We start from the raw sequence: 17,223 nt of genomic DNA on the forward strand, positions 1-17,223 counted from the left end.
CTCCTCCAAATGATTCCAATCACCCGCTCTCACCCAGAACTCTGACAAGAGAGGTCTACTGGCAGGGATGAAAGTTCTTCAAATCAGAAGGAAAAAAAGGTCTTCTTGGAGCTTAAAGTTGGGGGACAACATAATCTTGAAAAAGAATGTAAGCGAAGTGGGAACCTCGCTCATTTCAGAGAAAGGAGTATGGGACTCTCGTGGGAATAAGCCTGTCTTCTTCTTGAAGCACAATGGCCAAAACTCTGGATGGAGAGACTCAACAGATGACACTTATGAGGCTCTAAAACAGGCAACAAGATGCCCCACCAGGGCAGGTTCAATGATGGCATCTTGGTGCATTGCACCTGCATGTCTTTTGAAACAAAAAACTGGTCATCTTGAGATGGCTGCACTGCGCTTCTTACAGGAGCTCCCAGACTCTTATGTTTGCCAAAAGCAATGTGGAGGAAATAGGCTCCAGAGTTTACTGACGAAGAAGGAAAACTGTCAAACAGGTAAACAACTACATTTATGATAAACAAGAGAGCAAATATTTGTTGTTGAAAGACCAGTAATTTGGAACACCTTGCCCGAAGATATTTGACCTGAGGGCTGTATAAAATCATTTAGGGAAAAGTTTAAAGGCTTTTTATTAAACAGGATTTTTGTAGTTTCAGTATTAGCACCAGTATAAATATGATTTTAACTGAGGCAGGCTCATTTTATATTTACATTACAATTCACAGCTAGTTGGTGTTTTATTTTTGTTTCAAATGTTTTAGGTTATTGTTTTATGTTATTAATTATTAGGTATTAATGGTTGTACCATTCATAGGAATGCTGATAGACTAGCTATAATATATATATACAAATAAATGGATTAGAGGCCATGACTTCTGTGTCGATGGCTCGATGCAGAGCGCATTGAGTGCACGGATAATGCGGGTGCTACAATGAAGGTGTAGTCGCACTGGGTGCACCACTATACCAATGGCATGGGTGTATCGAGTACACCAATGATGCAGCTGCACCAATAGCACTGATGCATCAGGTATACTGAAGGCGCAAATGCACCAGTTGTGCAGGGTGCATCTGTGTAGCCAGCACTGGATGAATGCATTGACAGCCCCACAATGTCCCCCTCCGTCTCCCTGGCACTATCCCATCCTCAATCAACCCTGAGACTGGAATCTGGCACCACTGGGAGGGAGAGCCCCATTCGAGGAGTTCCTTCTCACCTGCAATGCATCGAAAGCAGGAGATCTCACGACCTACGGAAAGAGAAAACAAAAGCTCCTCTTCTTTGCAGAACTGAAAGTGCTGCTTGAGGAGCTACCTAGGCAGCAATAAAGACAAGAGAAAACAAGGTCTTAAGACTAAAACCAAACATTTTAAAAGTGAGAGAGAGTACATGTCTGTGTGGAAGCAAGACAAAAAGAGACTGAGGGGCTCGTAAGACAACTTCTGCACCTGCTCAGTAATAAAAGCTCTAGTGAACTAGAGAGAGGGTCCGTTTGATGCCGCTGGATGACATCACCCCACGTTTAATGGCTAATTTAGCACTGCTTGGCAATAGAAAACAATTTTAATGTATAGGGGAGAACTTATCCCTCTGTATCTCATTTTGATTATCAAGGAAGCAACTGATGTCATGCAAGATTTAAACTAATAAGAATTAGGAAAGACTTGAGGTAACAGCTTTATTCCATGAGCTAAGATTGTCTAGTCAGATATCATCCTTGGGAGCATATAAAAAAATGAAATGGGCATGAATGAGATGAAGTCAAAAAGAAAATGGGTAAATTGGAAGGAATCAAAACTTGTTTTTGGAAATGAGCAAGAGATGTAGATGCAGGCAGTGATTACAAAATTAAATAAGCAGCTGGTCTGTCTGAAAGGCTACAACTACAGTAATAACTTGCTCATGTAGCTAGGTCTATCTGGCAGACTACGCAGAAGACCTAGAATCAAGCTAACTGCTGGGTCTCTCTGGCAAGCTGCAAGTACAATAACAGTTTAGGTTTTATGATCTATTTTATGATCTATTTTATTTTTGTTTCAGTTCCTTTTTGGCCGTTTATTTATGTTTTTATTTATAAATGGAGTTATTTGCTTTGCAGTTCTTGATAATGAGATCAGCAGGGCAGATGAAGAAAAAACCTGTATCTCACACTCTCAGCAGATAAAAACGAAGCAAGAGGATCTATGGATCACAGCAGCAGTACAGAAGTACTGCACATGGGCAATGAAAGGCCTTTAGATCTTATCCAGAAAGCTCGGGCAGAATCTGTTAATGTAGGGTCAAGTGCAGCCATGTGACCAATGTATTTGACTTAAACTGCCTACCTACAGAAAAAAGCCTACAGTCCAATTATCCAAAATGATAAAGGGTCAAAAGTGAGAATCAAGAAAGCTGGTTTGCACTACTGCAGAAATCCACTGCTTATCTCTGGAATAAGCAGAATGGAATTTATCTACCCCTTGGGATCCTGCCAGGTACTTGTGACCTGGATTGGCCACTGTTGGAAAAAGGATACTGGCTTGATGTACCTTTGGTCTGACTCAGTATGGCAAGTCTTATGTTCTTATGCTACTCTGTCGAGTTCCAAGAAAGAGGGATATGAACAGTCAGCATGAAGTGGCAGTAGGTCACTGAGATCTTGTCAAATACAATTTAGAATGGAGTGGGGTGTTAGGGAGACAGAGGAGGCAGACTGCCTAGCAAGACGGCAGGATGACTTGGTGATACTCCCCATCCAAATGGATAGGGCGTAAATGACTGCAGGTAATCAAGTATTATTGCCCGAACTAAAAAATAACAATGGTAAAGAGGGAGTATCTACAATCCCTAAGCCAATACAGTTAAACTTGGCCATTTTTTTGCTTTAATGACACTATAAGGTACAAAGTTTTTCTGCTGCACTATAATAGCCCTTAAGTATTAAGGTGAGGATATACTGAAGAACAGATAAAGAACCCTCTCTAAAATGAGTGCTACAATAATACAAAAACACAAATCAAATTGATACTGTGTGCCCTAATAGGGACAAACCAAGAACAAGCATGTGCAATAGCTTTTTCTATTAATTTTTTAAAAAGATAGCAAGAAAAATTTTATATAAAATAAATGTTCTCTGTCTTCCCCCTACAGATTTAATGCAATCAAAATCAAATGACCATTAATGCATAATTCACACAGCAAAGATAAAAATCAAATCCCAAAAGAACAGCAGTAGAAATTTTCAATTTTGTGAAACTATTGGGGCGGATTTTCAGAGCCCTGCTCGCCTAAATCCGCCCAAAACCGGGCAGATTTAGGCGAGCAGGGCCCTGCGCGCCAGGAAGCCTATTTTACATAGGCCTACCGGCGCGCGCAGAGCCCCGGGACTCGCGTAAGTCCCGGGGTTCTCCGAGGGAGGCGTGTCGGGGGGCGGGCCCGGTCATCGCGGCGTTTCGGGGGCGTGTCGGCAGCGTTTTGGGGGTGGGTACGGGGGCGTGGCTATGGCCCGGGGGCGTGGCCGCGCCCTCCGTACCCGCCCCCAGGTCGCGGCCCGGCACGCAAGAGGCCCGCTGGCGCGTGGGGATTTACGCCTCCCTCTGGGAGGCGTAAATCCCCCGACAAAGGTAAGGGGGGGGGGGGGTTTAGACAGGGCCGGGCGGGTGGGTTAGGTAGGGGAAGGGAGGGGAAGGTGAGGGGAGGGCAAAGGAAAGTTCCCTCCGAGGCCGCTCCGATTTCGGAGCGGCCTTGGAGGGAACGGGGGTAGGCTGCGCGGCTCGGCGCGCGCCGGCTATACAAAATCCATAGCCTTGCGCGCGCCGATCCAGGTTTTTAGCAGATACGCGCAGCTCCGCGCGTATCTACTAAAATCCAGCGTACTTTTGTTTGCGCCTGGAGCGCAAACAAAAGTAGGCTATTCGCGCTCCTTTTAAAATCCGCCCCATTATGTTAAGCTACAAATTTGTGCTTCTTATACATAACATTTATATGATCTAATTTCAATTGAGAATCCTCCAAACTGAAATACTACTCATATAATTATGATCCAATTTGTATTTATCACATGCCAATCCACAATTTCCATCTATGGATTTCCAAAACAGAAAGCAATGTGAAAAAGGGGAAAACCTCAAACAGCAACTACAAAAATATAAATTCTGCTTCAAGAAAGTCTCTTAAGGCTATCATAGGAAAAAAACCCCCCTTTCTTTCTTGTCATATTGTATTAATTTAAAGTCTTTTTTTTTTTTTAAATTAATCAAATGTTAACAATATCCAGGAAATCCATCGACTCTCTAGATGACCACATTTTTATCTTAAGAAACTTAAATCCAATTCAAACAGCAGCTGCAGTTCTTATCTTTTAGGGAAATGCCAACATAATCTGTACACGCTGCTTCAGGACTAACATCTAACTGCAAACTTTCAACGACTCGTGTCTGTGTTGCTTCCATGGCTATCTTGCTTTTCTACAAAAAGAGCACTCTTTAAAGACCATGCTGGTCTATGGCACAAAATACCAATCAGATTAAAAGGCTATTTCACCCAAACTATCTTATTAAAGAAGAATTCCCTTCAGAAAATATGATTCTATTGTTAAATTCAAACTCTGTGTTAATAGGGATCCCAGACAAAAGATCCACGATGAATCAGCTGCACACTGTGATTCTTCCCACAAGGATGTAGGAGAACCACATCTAGTACACAACACTTCAGAACTATAAAAACATGCTGTTCAGTAATACAATGCTGCATTATATGCACTTCAAGTCGTTGATTTATGAAGAAATGGTGTAAATGAAAGACTCATCATTTGTTCCATACAATCCATATTTTTTATTTCTGTTCCGCTTGGATTTTGCAAGTTTCATGCATGGCTTACAGCTTTAACTTTATTTTTCCCTCACACTCATGTTCAGTTCAAGATATTTCCATGGTTATCAATTGGTCCTCTTTGGACCCCTTCAGGACCATTGGATCTAGTACTGACCACATTTAAAGATCTGGTAATCAGGGATGTGGCAATATTAGTGTCTACCCCATATAAATTTAGGGAAAATCTGACTAAAGAGCAGAGGCTGGCTTTGCATAATCTGATGGTTGATTCCTCTACTGTTATCAAAGCTATCGACAAGGGAGATAGGACTACTGATTTTGAATTGTGAGAATTATAGAAATGAATGTCTCCACCAATTAGGAGTGACTCCTATTATCGGAAATTGAGTAAACATCCAGCGAGTGAATTGCAAAGAGTGTTATGGAGGGTGTTTTAGAGGTTGAATTTTTAACAAAAAAAGAATTCTGTTTTTTTGAACAAAGTTTCCACATATACCAGTGTTTTATGTACATCCTAAAATTCATAAATATCTAAAACACCCACATAGAGGCCCGATTATTTCATCCAATGAGTCCTTGATGGAGCTGTTTTCACAATATGTGGACACATTTTTAAATCCAATTATTGTCATTAGTACATCTTATATTAGAGGTTCCTTGCATTTTTTTTTACAAATGCTGTCCTCAATTGATGAAGATCTGCCTGACTAGCCTTTTGTGACATTTGATGTTACTTTCTTCTGTACTATCATCTCACAAGAGGAGGCATTGAAAGTTTTTTGGCAAGTATTGGAGGATCGCCCCAAACCTCAGAAAGTTCCAATGAAGTTTATCTTATCTTTAGCCAAACTGGCTCTGACAAAAAAATGTTTTGTTTGATAACCAAATCTATGAACAAATCTCAGGAACAGCGATGGGGGCTACTTTTGCTCCCTCTTTGGTTAACTTATTCATGTCTGGGTTTGAATTACAATGGGTATATGCCTCTATTTTTTCTTCGTCCAGAGTTCTGTGGAAATAGTTCACTGATGATGTCTTCCTCTTAAGGAGTTACACTGTAGCGAAATTACATGAATTTGTGGATTGGTTAAATGATCAGAGTGTATGCATTCAATTCATTTTTTCATTATAACAGAACAGCTCTTTCGTTTTTGGATATTTGGATCATGAAGACTGCTATAAGGGATATTGCAGAATCAGCTGCAGCACTGACATTCGGCCTGGAATGGAGATGACCTATCCTTGAACTGCAAGAACAGATAGTGAGCAATCCTGTCCTGGCATAAATAAGTTTGCACTTCGCATGAACCCTTCGGCACCTGGCATACAGTAGGCTATAAATAAGTTTGCACTTCGCATGAACCCTTCGGCACCTGGCATACAGTAGGCTATAAATAAGTTTGCACTTCGCATGAACCCTTCGGCACCTGGCATACAGTAGGCTATAAATAAGCTTGCACCTGGCATAAAGATAAGATTACTTTGCACGCACATAAGCTTGCACCTGGCATACAGTAGACTATAAAAGAAAGGTAACTTTGGACGACAAACTGAGAGAGAAAGAGTTCCTTTGCGGAAGAGCAAAGTGATGTTTTGTTCTTTGTAGACGTACAAAGTGAAGACCCCTTTTTTCGCCTGTGATGTGCTCTCTCCTTGCCAGGCTGATGATGAAAAGGGTGTAGTGAGTATTGGCCGAAATATTGTGCACGGATACAGATGTATATGCTTAAGCTTAGAACTGTATATGCTTAGAACTGTATATGCTTAGATACTTTTAATACTTGGACTTAAGATTGTATACCAATAAACATATTATTTTACTTTTACCTTATCCTCGCCTACCTGATTCCTTACAACTGCACATGGTTTCTCTACTACTTTGTTTAAGAAGACAATTGATAGAAATGCTGGTTTGCATTTTTCCAGTTTTCATCCATAATATTTGAAATACATTCTTCCTTTTTCACAATTCTTGCAATGTTATCGTCTTTGTTCATGCATGGAAGAATTTAAAAATCAAGCCCGTAATCTGGAAGATCGGTTTATAAAGCATGGAAATCCATTGTCGATGGTGAGAAAGCAGAGTTGCTTATCTATAACAGGTGTTCTCGGAGGCCAGCCGGATGTTAGTCCTTACACATGGATGACATCATCAGATGGAGCCCCATCACGGAAAACTTATGGCAAGGTTTCTAGAACTTTGACTTGGCCATATAGGGCATGCGCTATACCACATGTCCATGCGGGGTCCCTCTTCAGTCTTATAACAAAGAATTAGACATAAACAAAAAAAATAGGAGAAACCCAACTCCGCTGGGTGGCGGGTTGGTTTTGTGAGGACTAATATCCTTCTGTCCTTGGAGACAACTTGTTACAGGTAAGCAACTCTACTTTCTCCGAGGACAAACAGGATAGTAGTCCTCACACATGGGTGAATCCCTAGTTTCAGGCTGTCCCCCAACAAAATAGTGTACCAACAGACACCCAAACCATGTGCCGATGGGCACAAAAACAAGGGTGTTGTTGATAACAGAGGAGGAGATAGCTTGAACCCAAACAATGGGCTCTAGTCAGGAGAGAGTTGGGTTCTGCACCTCAAACAGATTCCGAAGGACAGATTGGCCAAGCCTACTATCGCGATGGCCATCCCTATTCAAGCAATAGTGAGATGTGAAATGCATGGCGAGAACTCCACGTCGCACCCTTGCATATCTCCTCCATGAGGACTGCTCGCAAGTGGGCTACCGAATCTGCCATGGCTCGGACAGAATGAGTCTTGACATGGCCCCCAAGATGCAGTCCTGCCTGGGCATAACAGAAATAGATGCAATCTGCTAGCTAGTTCAATAGTGTCTGGCAATGGCAATACACAACCTATTTCTATCAAAAGAAACAAAAAGTTGGGTGGACTGTCAATGGGATTCTGTCTGCTCCAGATAGAAGGCTAAGGCTGTCTTAAGTCCAAAATCTGCAGTGCTTGTTTGCCTTGTTGCAAATGGGGCCTGGGAAAGAATGTTGGCAGGTCGATGGACTGGTTAAGATGAAGTCTGTCACCATCCTAGGCTGGAACTTAGGGTGCATATGGAGGACCACCCTATCAGAGAAAAACTTAGTATAAGGGGGATAAGTCACTAAGGCCTGGAGTTCGCTGACTCTGCATGCTGAAGTGAACCCCCCACCAAAAATATGACCTTCCAGGTCAGGTTCTTCAGGTCACAGGAGCGCAGTGGCTCAAAAGGAGCCTTCAACAGCTGAGCTAACACCACAATGAAGTTTCAAGACCCAGCAGGATGCCTTAAGGGAGGCTTCAATTGAAGCAGGCCTGCATGAAATGTACAACTATAGGCTGCATAGAGATGGGCATACCATCTACACCATGGTGGTATGCATTCAAATGAACCCTAACAGAATTGGTTTTCAAGCCAGTTTCCAACAGGTTTAGAAAGTAATCAAGCAGTTTTTGTGGCGGGCAGGAGAAAAGATCCAGGTCCTTCTGCTCACACCACATGGAAAACCTCCTCTTCAGTCCATAGGACTTTACAGAAGCCACCAGGACCTGAGACATCAACTAAGAGATCGAGTGATTGCAGAATTACCCTCTCAACATCAAGGCTGTAAGTGGCAAGGCCTGAAGGTTGAGATGCCGCAACCTGCCTCAATCCTACGTGACGAGGTCTGGGGAAGTCTCCAGACTGATCGGTCTTCCGACGGATAACTCCCACTGGAGTAGAAACCAGACCTGTCTCTGCAAAAGAAGGGCTATAAGGATTATAGTCTCTTTTGTCCTTGTGAAGCTTCAAGAGAGTCTTTGCTACCAGTGGAGTCGGAGGATATGCATACAGAATATCCTTGCCCCAATGTTGGGCGAGGGCGACTGAGGCTGGTTTGTTGTGTGTCTTGTACAAGGATCAAAACTGAGGAACCTTCCTGTTCCAAGGCGCTGCGAATAGATCCACATCCGGCTTCCCTGGAGGCATAAGATCTGATTTATGACCTCTTTGTCCAGAGACTATTTGTGGGATCTGAAGGCACGACTATGTCAATACGCTAACACATTCTCTGTTCCAGCCAGGTACATGGCCCTGAGTACCATCCTGTGAGAGAGGGCCTAGGACCAGATCTGTACCACCTCCTGAAACAGGAGGTACAAACCCTTAGCTCCCTGCTTGTTGACATACCACATCGCTACTTGGTTGTCAGTTTGAATCAGGACAACTTTGTTGGACGGCCGATCTCTGAAAGCCCATAGTGTATACCTGATTGCCCAGAGCTCCAGCAAGTTGATTTGGCAACAGTGCTCCTGGGCAGACCAGATACCCTGAGGGATAAGCCCATCTACATGAGCTCTCCAACCCAGGGTGGACGCATCCATGTTTAGTACAATTTGGATAGGAGGGCTTTAAAAGAAAATCCCCCATTCCAGATTTGAAATTACCTGCTACCAGGACAACGATTCCTGGAGAGGCTGAGTGAGTCTTATGCAGTCCGGAGGCTCTGTAAGGCTTGATGCCACTGTGGCCTCAAAGTCCATTGGGCTATTCTCATGTACAAGCATGCCAAGGGAATAACATGAACTGTTGCGGCCATGTGACCCAACAACCTCAAAATGTGCCAAGCTGACACCTGCTGGCTCTGTTGAATCTCTGCTGCAATGGTCATCAGGTTGATGACCCTTTGGCAAGGCAGGAAGGCCTTGGCCTGAGCCATGTCTAGGGCGCCTATGAAGTCCAACTGTGGTGAAGGGCTGAGATTCACTCAGATGGTCAGGCGCATGGACCTGACAGCTCCTGCCTGATAAGTGTTCTTGACCAGCAAATTGTCCAAATAAGGGAAGACATAAATCCCATCCTGTGCAGGTGCACCGCCACCATGGCCAGACATTTTGTAAAGACATATGGGGCTGATGCGAACCCGAACAGCAACACGCAATACTGGAAGTGCTGTTTTCCCACCACGAATCTGAGATACTTCCAGTGACTGGGGAAGATCTCGATGTAGGTGTATGCATCTTTCAGCTTGAGAGAGCATAGCCAGTTCTCTTTTGGCGGAAAGGGGATCAATGTGTCCAAGGAAACCATCTTGAACTTTTCTTTATGGAGAAATTTGTTCAAGATCCTCAGGTCTAGGATGGGATGAAGTTGTCCTGTTTTCTTTGGAATAAGAAAGTACCTGGAGTAAATTCCCTGCCCTCTTTGCCAAGGCTGACTCCAGCTGTGGAGATCCTCGATGCCATTTTGAAATCATCATAGGTTGCGCAGACCTCGTGTTTTCCAGGCCCTTAAGCGACATGAGGGTGTTCCCTGTTGCTGCTGAGGCAGCTGCTCGGCCATCTTCTGCACCTGCTTCCAGATGTCCCATGAATACTGACTCATGGTAAGAAGCTATGCAGGCAATGAGCATAGCTCCCTGAAAAACCTTCCTCCCATGAGCATCCATCACTCTATGATCCTTCCCTGGGGGGGCCGAGAAATGGGTCGGAAAACGCTTGGCTCTCTTGAGAGCGGATTCGAACACCACCGATTGGTGAGGCAGCTGACGCTTGCTGAATCTGGCTACCTTCCAGACGAGATAAACTGCATCCGTCTCCTTATTTACGGGAGGTACTGTGAAGGGGGTGTTCCCAGATCATCAACAGCAACTCTTTAAGGATGTCATGCACTGGGACCATCATACCTCCTTAAGAGGCTCCACAAACTGGAGGATCTCCAGCAAATTGTGCCGGTCATCCTCTTCAGTTAGCAAATGAAAGGGAATGGCCTTTGCCATCAACCATTCAAACCCTGCGAAGGTAAGATCCTCAGCCAGGGACTTACTTCGCTCTTCCGGATAAGGGTCTGAAGGGAGACCATTAGAGGATTCGTTGGAAACCTCCACTGAGTCCATCCCCCCAGAAGTCACAAGTTTCCTCATCTTTCATGTCATTAACCAGGGATGGGGCCCTGACCACTCGGCCTTCATCCAGTAGTGCAGACACAGACGGCACTGGACCGGGCGGGGGGCCCGCAGCCTCGGTGGCTTGGCTGGCCTGGGGGGGGAGTCTTCCTTTGAGGAACTGGCCATGGCCACCATATTGGCAGGGCAAGGCTCTGGTGTCCCGGTGGGTATTAGTGCTATCCCGGCAAATGACACGGTCTGGGTCGGTAACACACCAATGGGCATGTGTAGAGACTCAAGCAGCGGCTCCAAGATGGATGATGCTGGCACCAGCACTGTTGGTGCCATGGCGATTCTCTACAATGCCTGCCTGATAGCCAGCTGCACATGCCTCTCAAGCTCCTCCTCGAATATTGTTGATGCCAAAACTGACAGGAAGAGAAGAGGTGTGACCAGATCATCTTCAGAACCGAGAGATCAGCGACTGGCACTGGAACCAATGGAGTTCATGGAGCACCCCCAGCATTGGTGGAGGACTGGCTATCCTCACCATGGGATTGCTTCAGGGGCATCACAGAATGAGCCAATGAATGCCCAAGCCCGGCACCATGATTGAACAAGGACTGGTGCTGATGCTCATCATGGTCCTTCCCTGGGCCAAGGCCAATGATGAGGAACTCGGCCTGGAGGAGCTAGATGATGGTTGGACTCCTGCACCCCTATCACAGTTTACAGCAGAGTGGAACAGATGGCCCTTCTGATGTCAATGGCTTGATGTGGCTCCGTAATCCCTTGATGTCAATGACTCAGACTTCTCTGACCCGAAGAAGCATTCCATCTTGTTGAGTCAAAGTTGACATCACTTATAGGTCAACTGGGCGCACCTGCGGCAACCCCGGATGTCATGTGATGCCTCCAGGCAGAGAACACATTCATTATGGGAGTTCATGATGGACTTGGACCTCGGGCACAGAGAGCTTCACTTAAAACTGGACAAGGCCATTATAGAACAAAAGAAAAGGGATGCTAAATCAAACTTCACGGCAATAGCTGTCGAAGACCGATGAGCACCAACCACACCGCTGCTTCAGGGGATCGACAAGAAAGGAAACTTATCAGCAAAACGTCAAAAACTCTGACAAAGACGCTAAAGAGAGAACTGAGAGGGATCCAGCATCGATCGCTGGTGACAGCAACACAAAGAAACGCGAAAAACCGCGAGAAAACGTATTCCAAATTAGTCTGAAAAGTAGGCCATAAACACAAGGCACACTGACTGCAATGATGCAGCTCCGCGGAAAAGAAGAGACTGGAGAAAGGCCTAGCGTGGATGCATGTTATAGGGCATGCTGGGCATGTTCAAAGTGGTCAAGTCAAAAGTCTGGAAACTTTGACATAAGTTTTCCATGTCAGGGCTCCAACTGATGACATCACCCATATGTGTGGACTACCATCCTGCTTCGCCTCAGAGAACTGCATACAAACATGCATTATACTCCGAGAGAGAGTGGTTATTGAAGTCGAGAAAAAAGGAAATCATTTGTCCATTGCACTTTTCCAATTTGTCTAAAAAAAAAGTAGTGTCCGTTATTTGTAAGTACTAAGAGATACTTTCTTTACATTCCTGCTTCAGTATCCACTGCACTTTGTGTATACAGGAAGTTGTAACCTTCGAGACCTTTTGCCTTTTCTTTGTTTTTGGACAATGTAAAACAGAATGTTACTACACCAGCTAGTGATAGGAGTTGTGGCTGCTGTATCTATTGCCCTAACACACTACAAACATCAGTGTTTACCAACTCTCTTGACGGATGGGTATATTCTTCAAAACATGCCTCAATTTACGACACCACTTTTGTGTGCGTATGTTTTTATATATATATGCCTGTGAAAGTTAGTCTATGAAGACAAGACATCACGAAAGTTACAGATTCCGCTTGAAAATATAAAAGCTGTATCATAAATTGATAATGAAGCATCTGCAGATCATTTATTTATTTAAAAATGTATATTCCGCAGCTTCTGGATTACAAATGTGTCCAGTGCAGATTATAAATGACATACATGAACATAAAATAAAATTTTACATTACAGTATAAAAACATTTAATATTTACGACTGTTATCCATAGGTCTCTCTTAACAGCAAGGTCTTCAATTGTTTCCTAAACACACATATATCTCACACCCTATATGCTCTGGAATAGCATTCCATAAAAATGATACTGCCATTGAAAAAGCTCTACCCTGAGTTTGCATAAGATTAAAACCCTTTATTGAAGGAATCTGAAATAAATTTGTCCCTGCAGAATGTAGTTTTTACAGGGGCATACCAGTTAAGTTTAAATTTCAATGAACACGATTCCTCAGAAAAAAGCAAATTATGGATTACAACTATCATCCTAAATTCAATGCAAAAATTTCTAGGAAACCAATGTAGCCGTTGAAGAGAAGGAATTATATGTTCATAATGATTCACTCCACATAAAATGCGGGCAGCCGCATTTTGCAACAATTGTAAAACTTTAATCAATTTATCTGGTAAACCTAATAACAAAGTAGAACAATAGTTTATATGACACAAAATGAGAGATTGCAACACAGTTCTAAACCAAATAATGGGTAACAATGGTTGCAGAGGTTTCAATATCTTCAGTTTAAAAAAGCATATTTTAGAAAGATGCCGGTCATGAGGAGTCAGAATTAACACTGAATCTATAACAACTCCGAGACTATGAACCTCGACTGTTATGGCAGAATTTCGCTCTCATAGGGAATCGAGTTAACATTCCATCTGGGCCCCCCTCAATTAACCCACAGCATTTTAGATTTATGGACATTAAGAGAAAGACTATTCTTCTTTAACCATTATTTAATGTGAGCCAAGCATTCTTGAAAAGATAATATGGGTACTATCCCTGGTCTATCATTAGGTATATATATCTATCTGAATGTCATCCGCATAAATATCATAAAATTCAAATATGCAACTAAAGGGGCCAGGTATAAATTAAATAACGACGAAAAAGATGAACCTTGAGGCATCCCCTACTTCAAGGCCTGCCAAGATGACCAATCATTCCCCTATTGTACCCTTTGTTCTCGTCCCCCAAAAAAACAATTGAACAAAATGTGTGCACTGTATTACTGAACAGCATGTTTTTTCAGATCTCAAGTGTTGTGTACTGGATGTGGTTCTCCTACATCCCTGTGGGAGAAATAAGGTTGTGTAGCTCATTTGTCATGAACAGCGGAGGATCTTTCGTCTGGGATCCTTAGAACCATGGGGTTTATATTTAACCATCGAATGGAATCATTTTTTCTGAAGGGAAATCTTCTTTAATAAGATAGTATGGGTGAAATAGCCTTGTAATCTGATTGATATTTCATGCCATTTGCTTTCTTCTGATTGGCTATTGTTTAGACCAGAGTAGTCTTTAAAGACTGTGCTCTATTTATAGAAAAACAAGATGGCCATAGAGGCAGCATAGATGTCATTTGTTAAAAGTTTGCAGTTGGATGTTAATCCTGAAGCAGAGTGTATAGGAGAGAAACATTGCCATGTTGGCGTTTCCCCAAAAGATAAGTACAGCAGCCGCTGTTTGAATTGGATTTAATTTTCTTAAGATAAAATAAGCAGTAATTTCAAAGAGCTGATGGATTTCCTGGACATTAACATTCGATTAATTTTGAAAGTTATCATTACTTTGATATTTACAAAAAAAAAAAGACATTAAACTAATGTGATGAGTTTTTTTTCTCATGATGGCAGCCTTAAGAGACTTTCTTGAAGCTGAGCATTACAGAATTTAAATTTTTGTGGTTGCTGTCCAAGGCTTTCCCCTTTTTCACATTGCTTTATTTATTGGGAATCCATAGATGGAATTTCTGGACTGAGATGTGATAAACACAAAGTAGATTGTAAGTATATGAACAGTAATTCTATTTGGAGGATTCGCAATTGAAATTATATAAATGTTAATGTATAAGAAGCACAAACTTGTAGAGCAGGGGTGATGAACTCCAGTCCTCGAGGGCCACAAACAGGCCAGATTTTCAGGATAACCACAATGAATATGCATAAGTTTTGCATACATTGGAGGCAGAGCATGCAGATCTGTCTCATGTATATTCATTGTGGATATCCTGAAAACCTGGCCTGTTTGTGGCCCTTGAGGACCGGAGTTTGCCACCTGTGTTGTAGAGTAACATAGTAGATTAACAAAATTGAAAATTTTTACTGGTGTCCTTTTGGGATTTGATTGTAGTGAGGCGCCCTGGCTGAGCTGTGGGTGGTGGTGATTTAGCAAAGTTAAAAATAACAGGCAACAAAATAAAGAATGATATTGGCAGTACCTGACATGAGCATTGCAATATTTTTTTGCATATTCAATCCAAGTTCCAAATCGCTTTGGGAAAAGTGCATCAATCTGCATAAAAAGCTGATAAAAAATAATTTTTAAAGTTAACACATCCTTAAACTTAAATAATTGTTAGAGCAGACTTTTGACAAGACATTTCTTAAGAAAAACATGAAATATTATTTGATTTTTATAAGCAATAGCAATATTCATTATATGCTTGAGGTGGCATTTGTCAGTTCACTTCAGCAGGTGGCCTCAAGGATGTGGTATGCTTTTAGTACATACTACTTGGATTACAATGTGCATACTGTCAGAATACATGCATTGTTGTAACCCAAACACACCTGTTTTGGGCACATTCATGTAACACACACCAGATCCAGAGATACCCATAAATGCAGTCTGACAAAGTCTCCACCAGGAAACTGGAGTCCAGAGCACCCCAGGACTCTGCTTCTCTCCCCAATGTGCTCCCCAACCAGGATCCACAATGTATGCTAACACCCACTCCCCATGTGACCACTGTTGGAATGCGGGGCCGCCATGTGGTTAACTCTGCAGAGCAGAAGAGGAAGAACTTAGTTAGAGGTACTGGCTCATGCAGCCGGAAGGACGAACAGGCCTGCCAGCTGACAGACAACGTATCCAGGCAGTTAGAAGCCAGCAGGTACTGCAGGCCAGAAGCCACAGGAAGTAGTTCTGTAAGTTCAATCAACTTGTGTAGGCCAGAGGAGGGAGAAGGTACTTAGGTACCATTGGCAATTGTGTTTTTCTTGTCACAGCTAGTTCACTGCTGTTCACCATTTTGAATAGTCCTATATCCAGGTATGCAGTAGATAAATGTATTAAAAAATAAATAATAAAAAATATTATTCTATTATAAACATTCAGATACTGAAATGTTATTAAAAAATGTTGTAAAAAAAATAACAGAAAAAAAGCAAGCTTTCTATAGAGAACCCTGCTCACAGGGTTCTCTATAGAAAGCAGGATGAATCAGCCATTATGGGTGGAGATAGAGTTGTTTCCCTGTAATAGGTGTTCTCTGAGGACAGCAGGATGTTAGTCCCCACACATGGGTGACATAATCTGGAGCCTGGCACTGACCTTTGATCTCAAACAGGCCAATGCAATATTGGCACACATTAAATGGGCACTCATGAATGAGCGCCCGCTCTCTTAACATGCACCGATTCACCTCTCCTGGGTACCCGATTTAATATTTAAATGGGCTGCCATGGTAAAAAGGAGGAGCTAGGGAAAGTTTTCTGTCCCTAGTGCCTCCTTGGCATTGGGTGCCCAGGAGAGGTGGCTGTCAGCTGGTCAGGAAAACAGACGCTCAATTTTACGAGCATCCATTTTCCTAACCTGTGCACAGGTCTTAATGGTTCTTCTTTTTCGGTTCTTCCAACTTAATATCATGATATTAAGTTGAATGAACTACAGAAAAGCAGTATTTACTGTTTTTCTTTAAACTTTTGGGGCTATTCAAGAATTAATGCCTGCTGCGGGGCAGGTGTTAATATTTGAGAATAATAATGTGCGCGTCTGATGCATTGGGGTTTTTTTGTATTGGGGAGTAATAGCTAATAGCCTTAGCAACATGAATTTATATGTGATGAGCGCTATTAGCTATGCACTCGACGTTTGGATGATGTTAGGACACGCTAACCCCCGTTTTGCATTGTGGTTTATGGACGTGTGTCCAAAACGCACGTTGAGCCATGTGCTGGCCATAGTGCACGGTACTGCATTGGCCTGGAAGAATCTAGTACTTTCAAACATGCCCTACTGAGCATGTGCAGCTATAGTCATCATCCTACCCCCCCCTAGGCAGAGTCCCTCAGTCCATAATGTAGCTAATACATGGAAAAACCAACTCCCAGGGGAGGTAGGTGTGTTTCATGAGGACTAACATAAGGCTGTCCATGGAGAACACCTGTTACAGATAAGCAACTCTGCTTTCTCCGAGGACAAGCAGGATGGAAGTCCTCACACATGGCTGAATCCCAAGCTATAGGATGTCCGAGCAGGACAAAGCAGGTAACCACACCATGCTGAAAGTATCACCTCTCTCCCTTTTGCCTGTGAGGCAGCCAACACACAAAGAGGTCTAGGTGGGAAAAGAGTTGGGTTCTTCAAAGAGAAAGCCATAGAAAAGACTGAGACA

The 17,223-nt window shown here is 42.9% G+C and overlaps 1 protein-coding gene across 5 annotated transcripts in view; it reads right to left on the bottom strand.

Moving 5' to 3' along the window:
- Positions 1–17,223, bottom strand: part of ZRANB3 (zinc finger RANBP2-type containing 3) — a 593,631-nt gene that overhangs the window by 321,990 nt on the left and 254,418 nt on the right. For all 5 annotated transcript variants that reach the window (XM_029605377.1, XM_029605376.1, XM_029605378.1 and 2 more), the window contains one exon: positions 15,046–15,131. In XM_029605377.1, coding sequence (XP_029461237.1) covers positions 15,046–15,131 — 86 coding nt within the window. The remainder of the gene's footprint in view (positions 1–15,045; positions 15,132–17,223) is intronic.

The sequence above is a fragment of the Rhinatrema bivittatum genome, chromosome 6, assembly GCF_901001135.1.
Source record: "Rhinatrema bivittatum chromosome 6, aRhiBiv1.1, whole genome shotgun sequence".
NCBI classification, from domain to species: Eukaryota; Metazoa; Chordata; class Amphibia; order Gymnophiona; family Rhinatrematidae; genus Rhinatrema; species Rhinatrema bivittatum.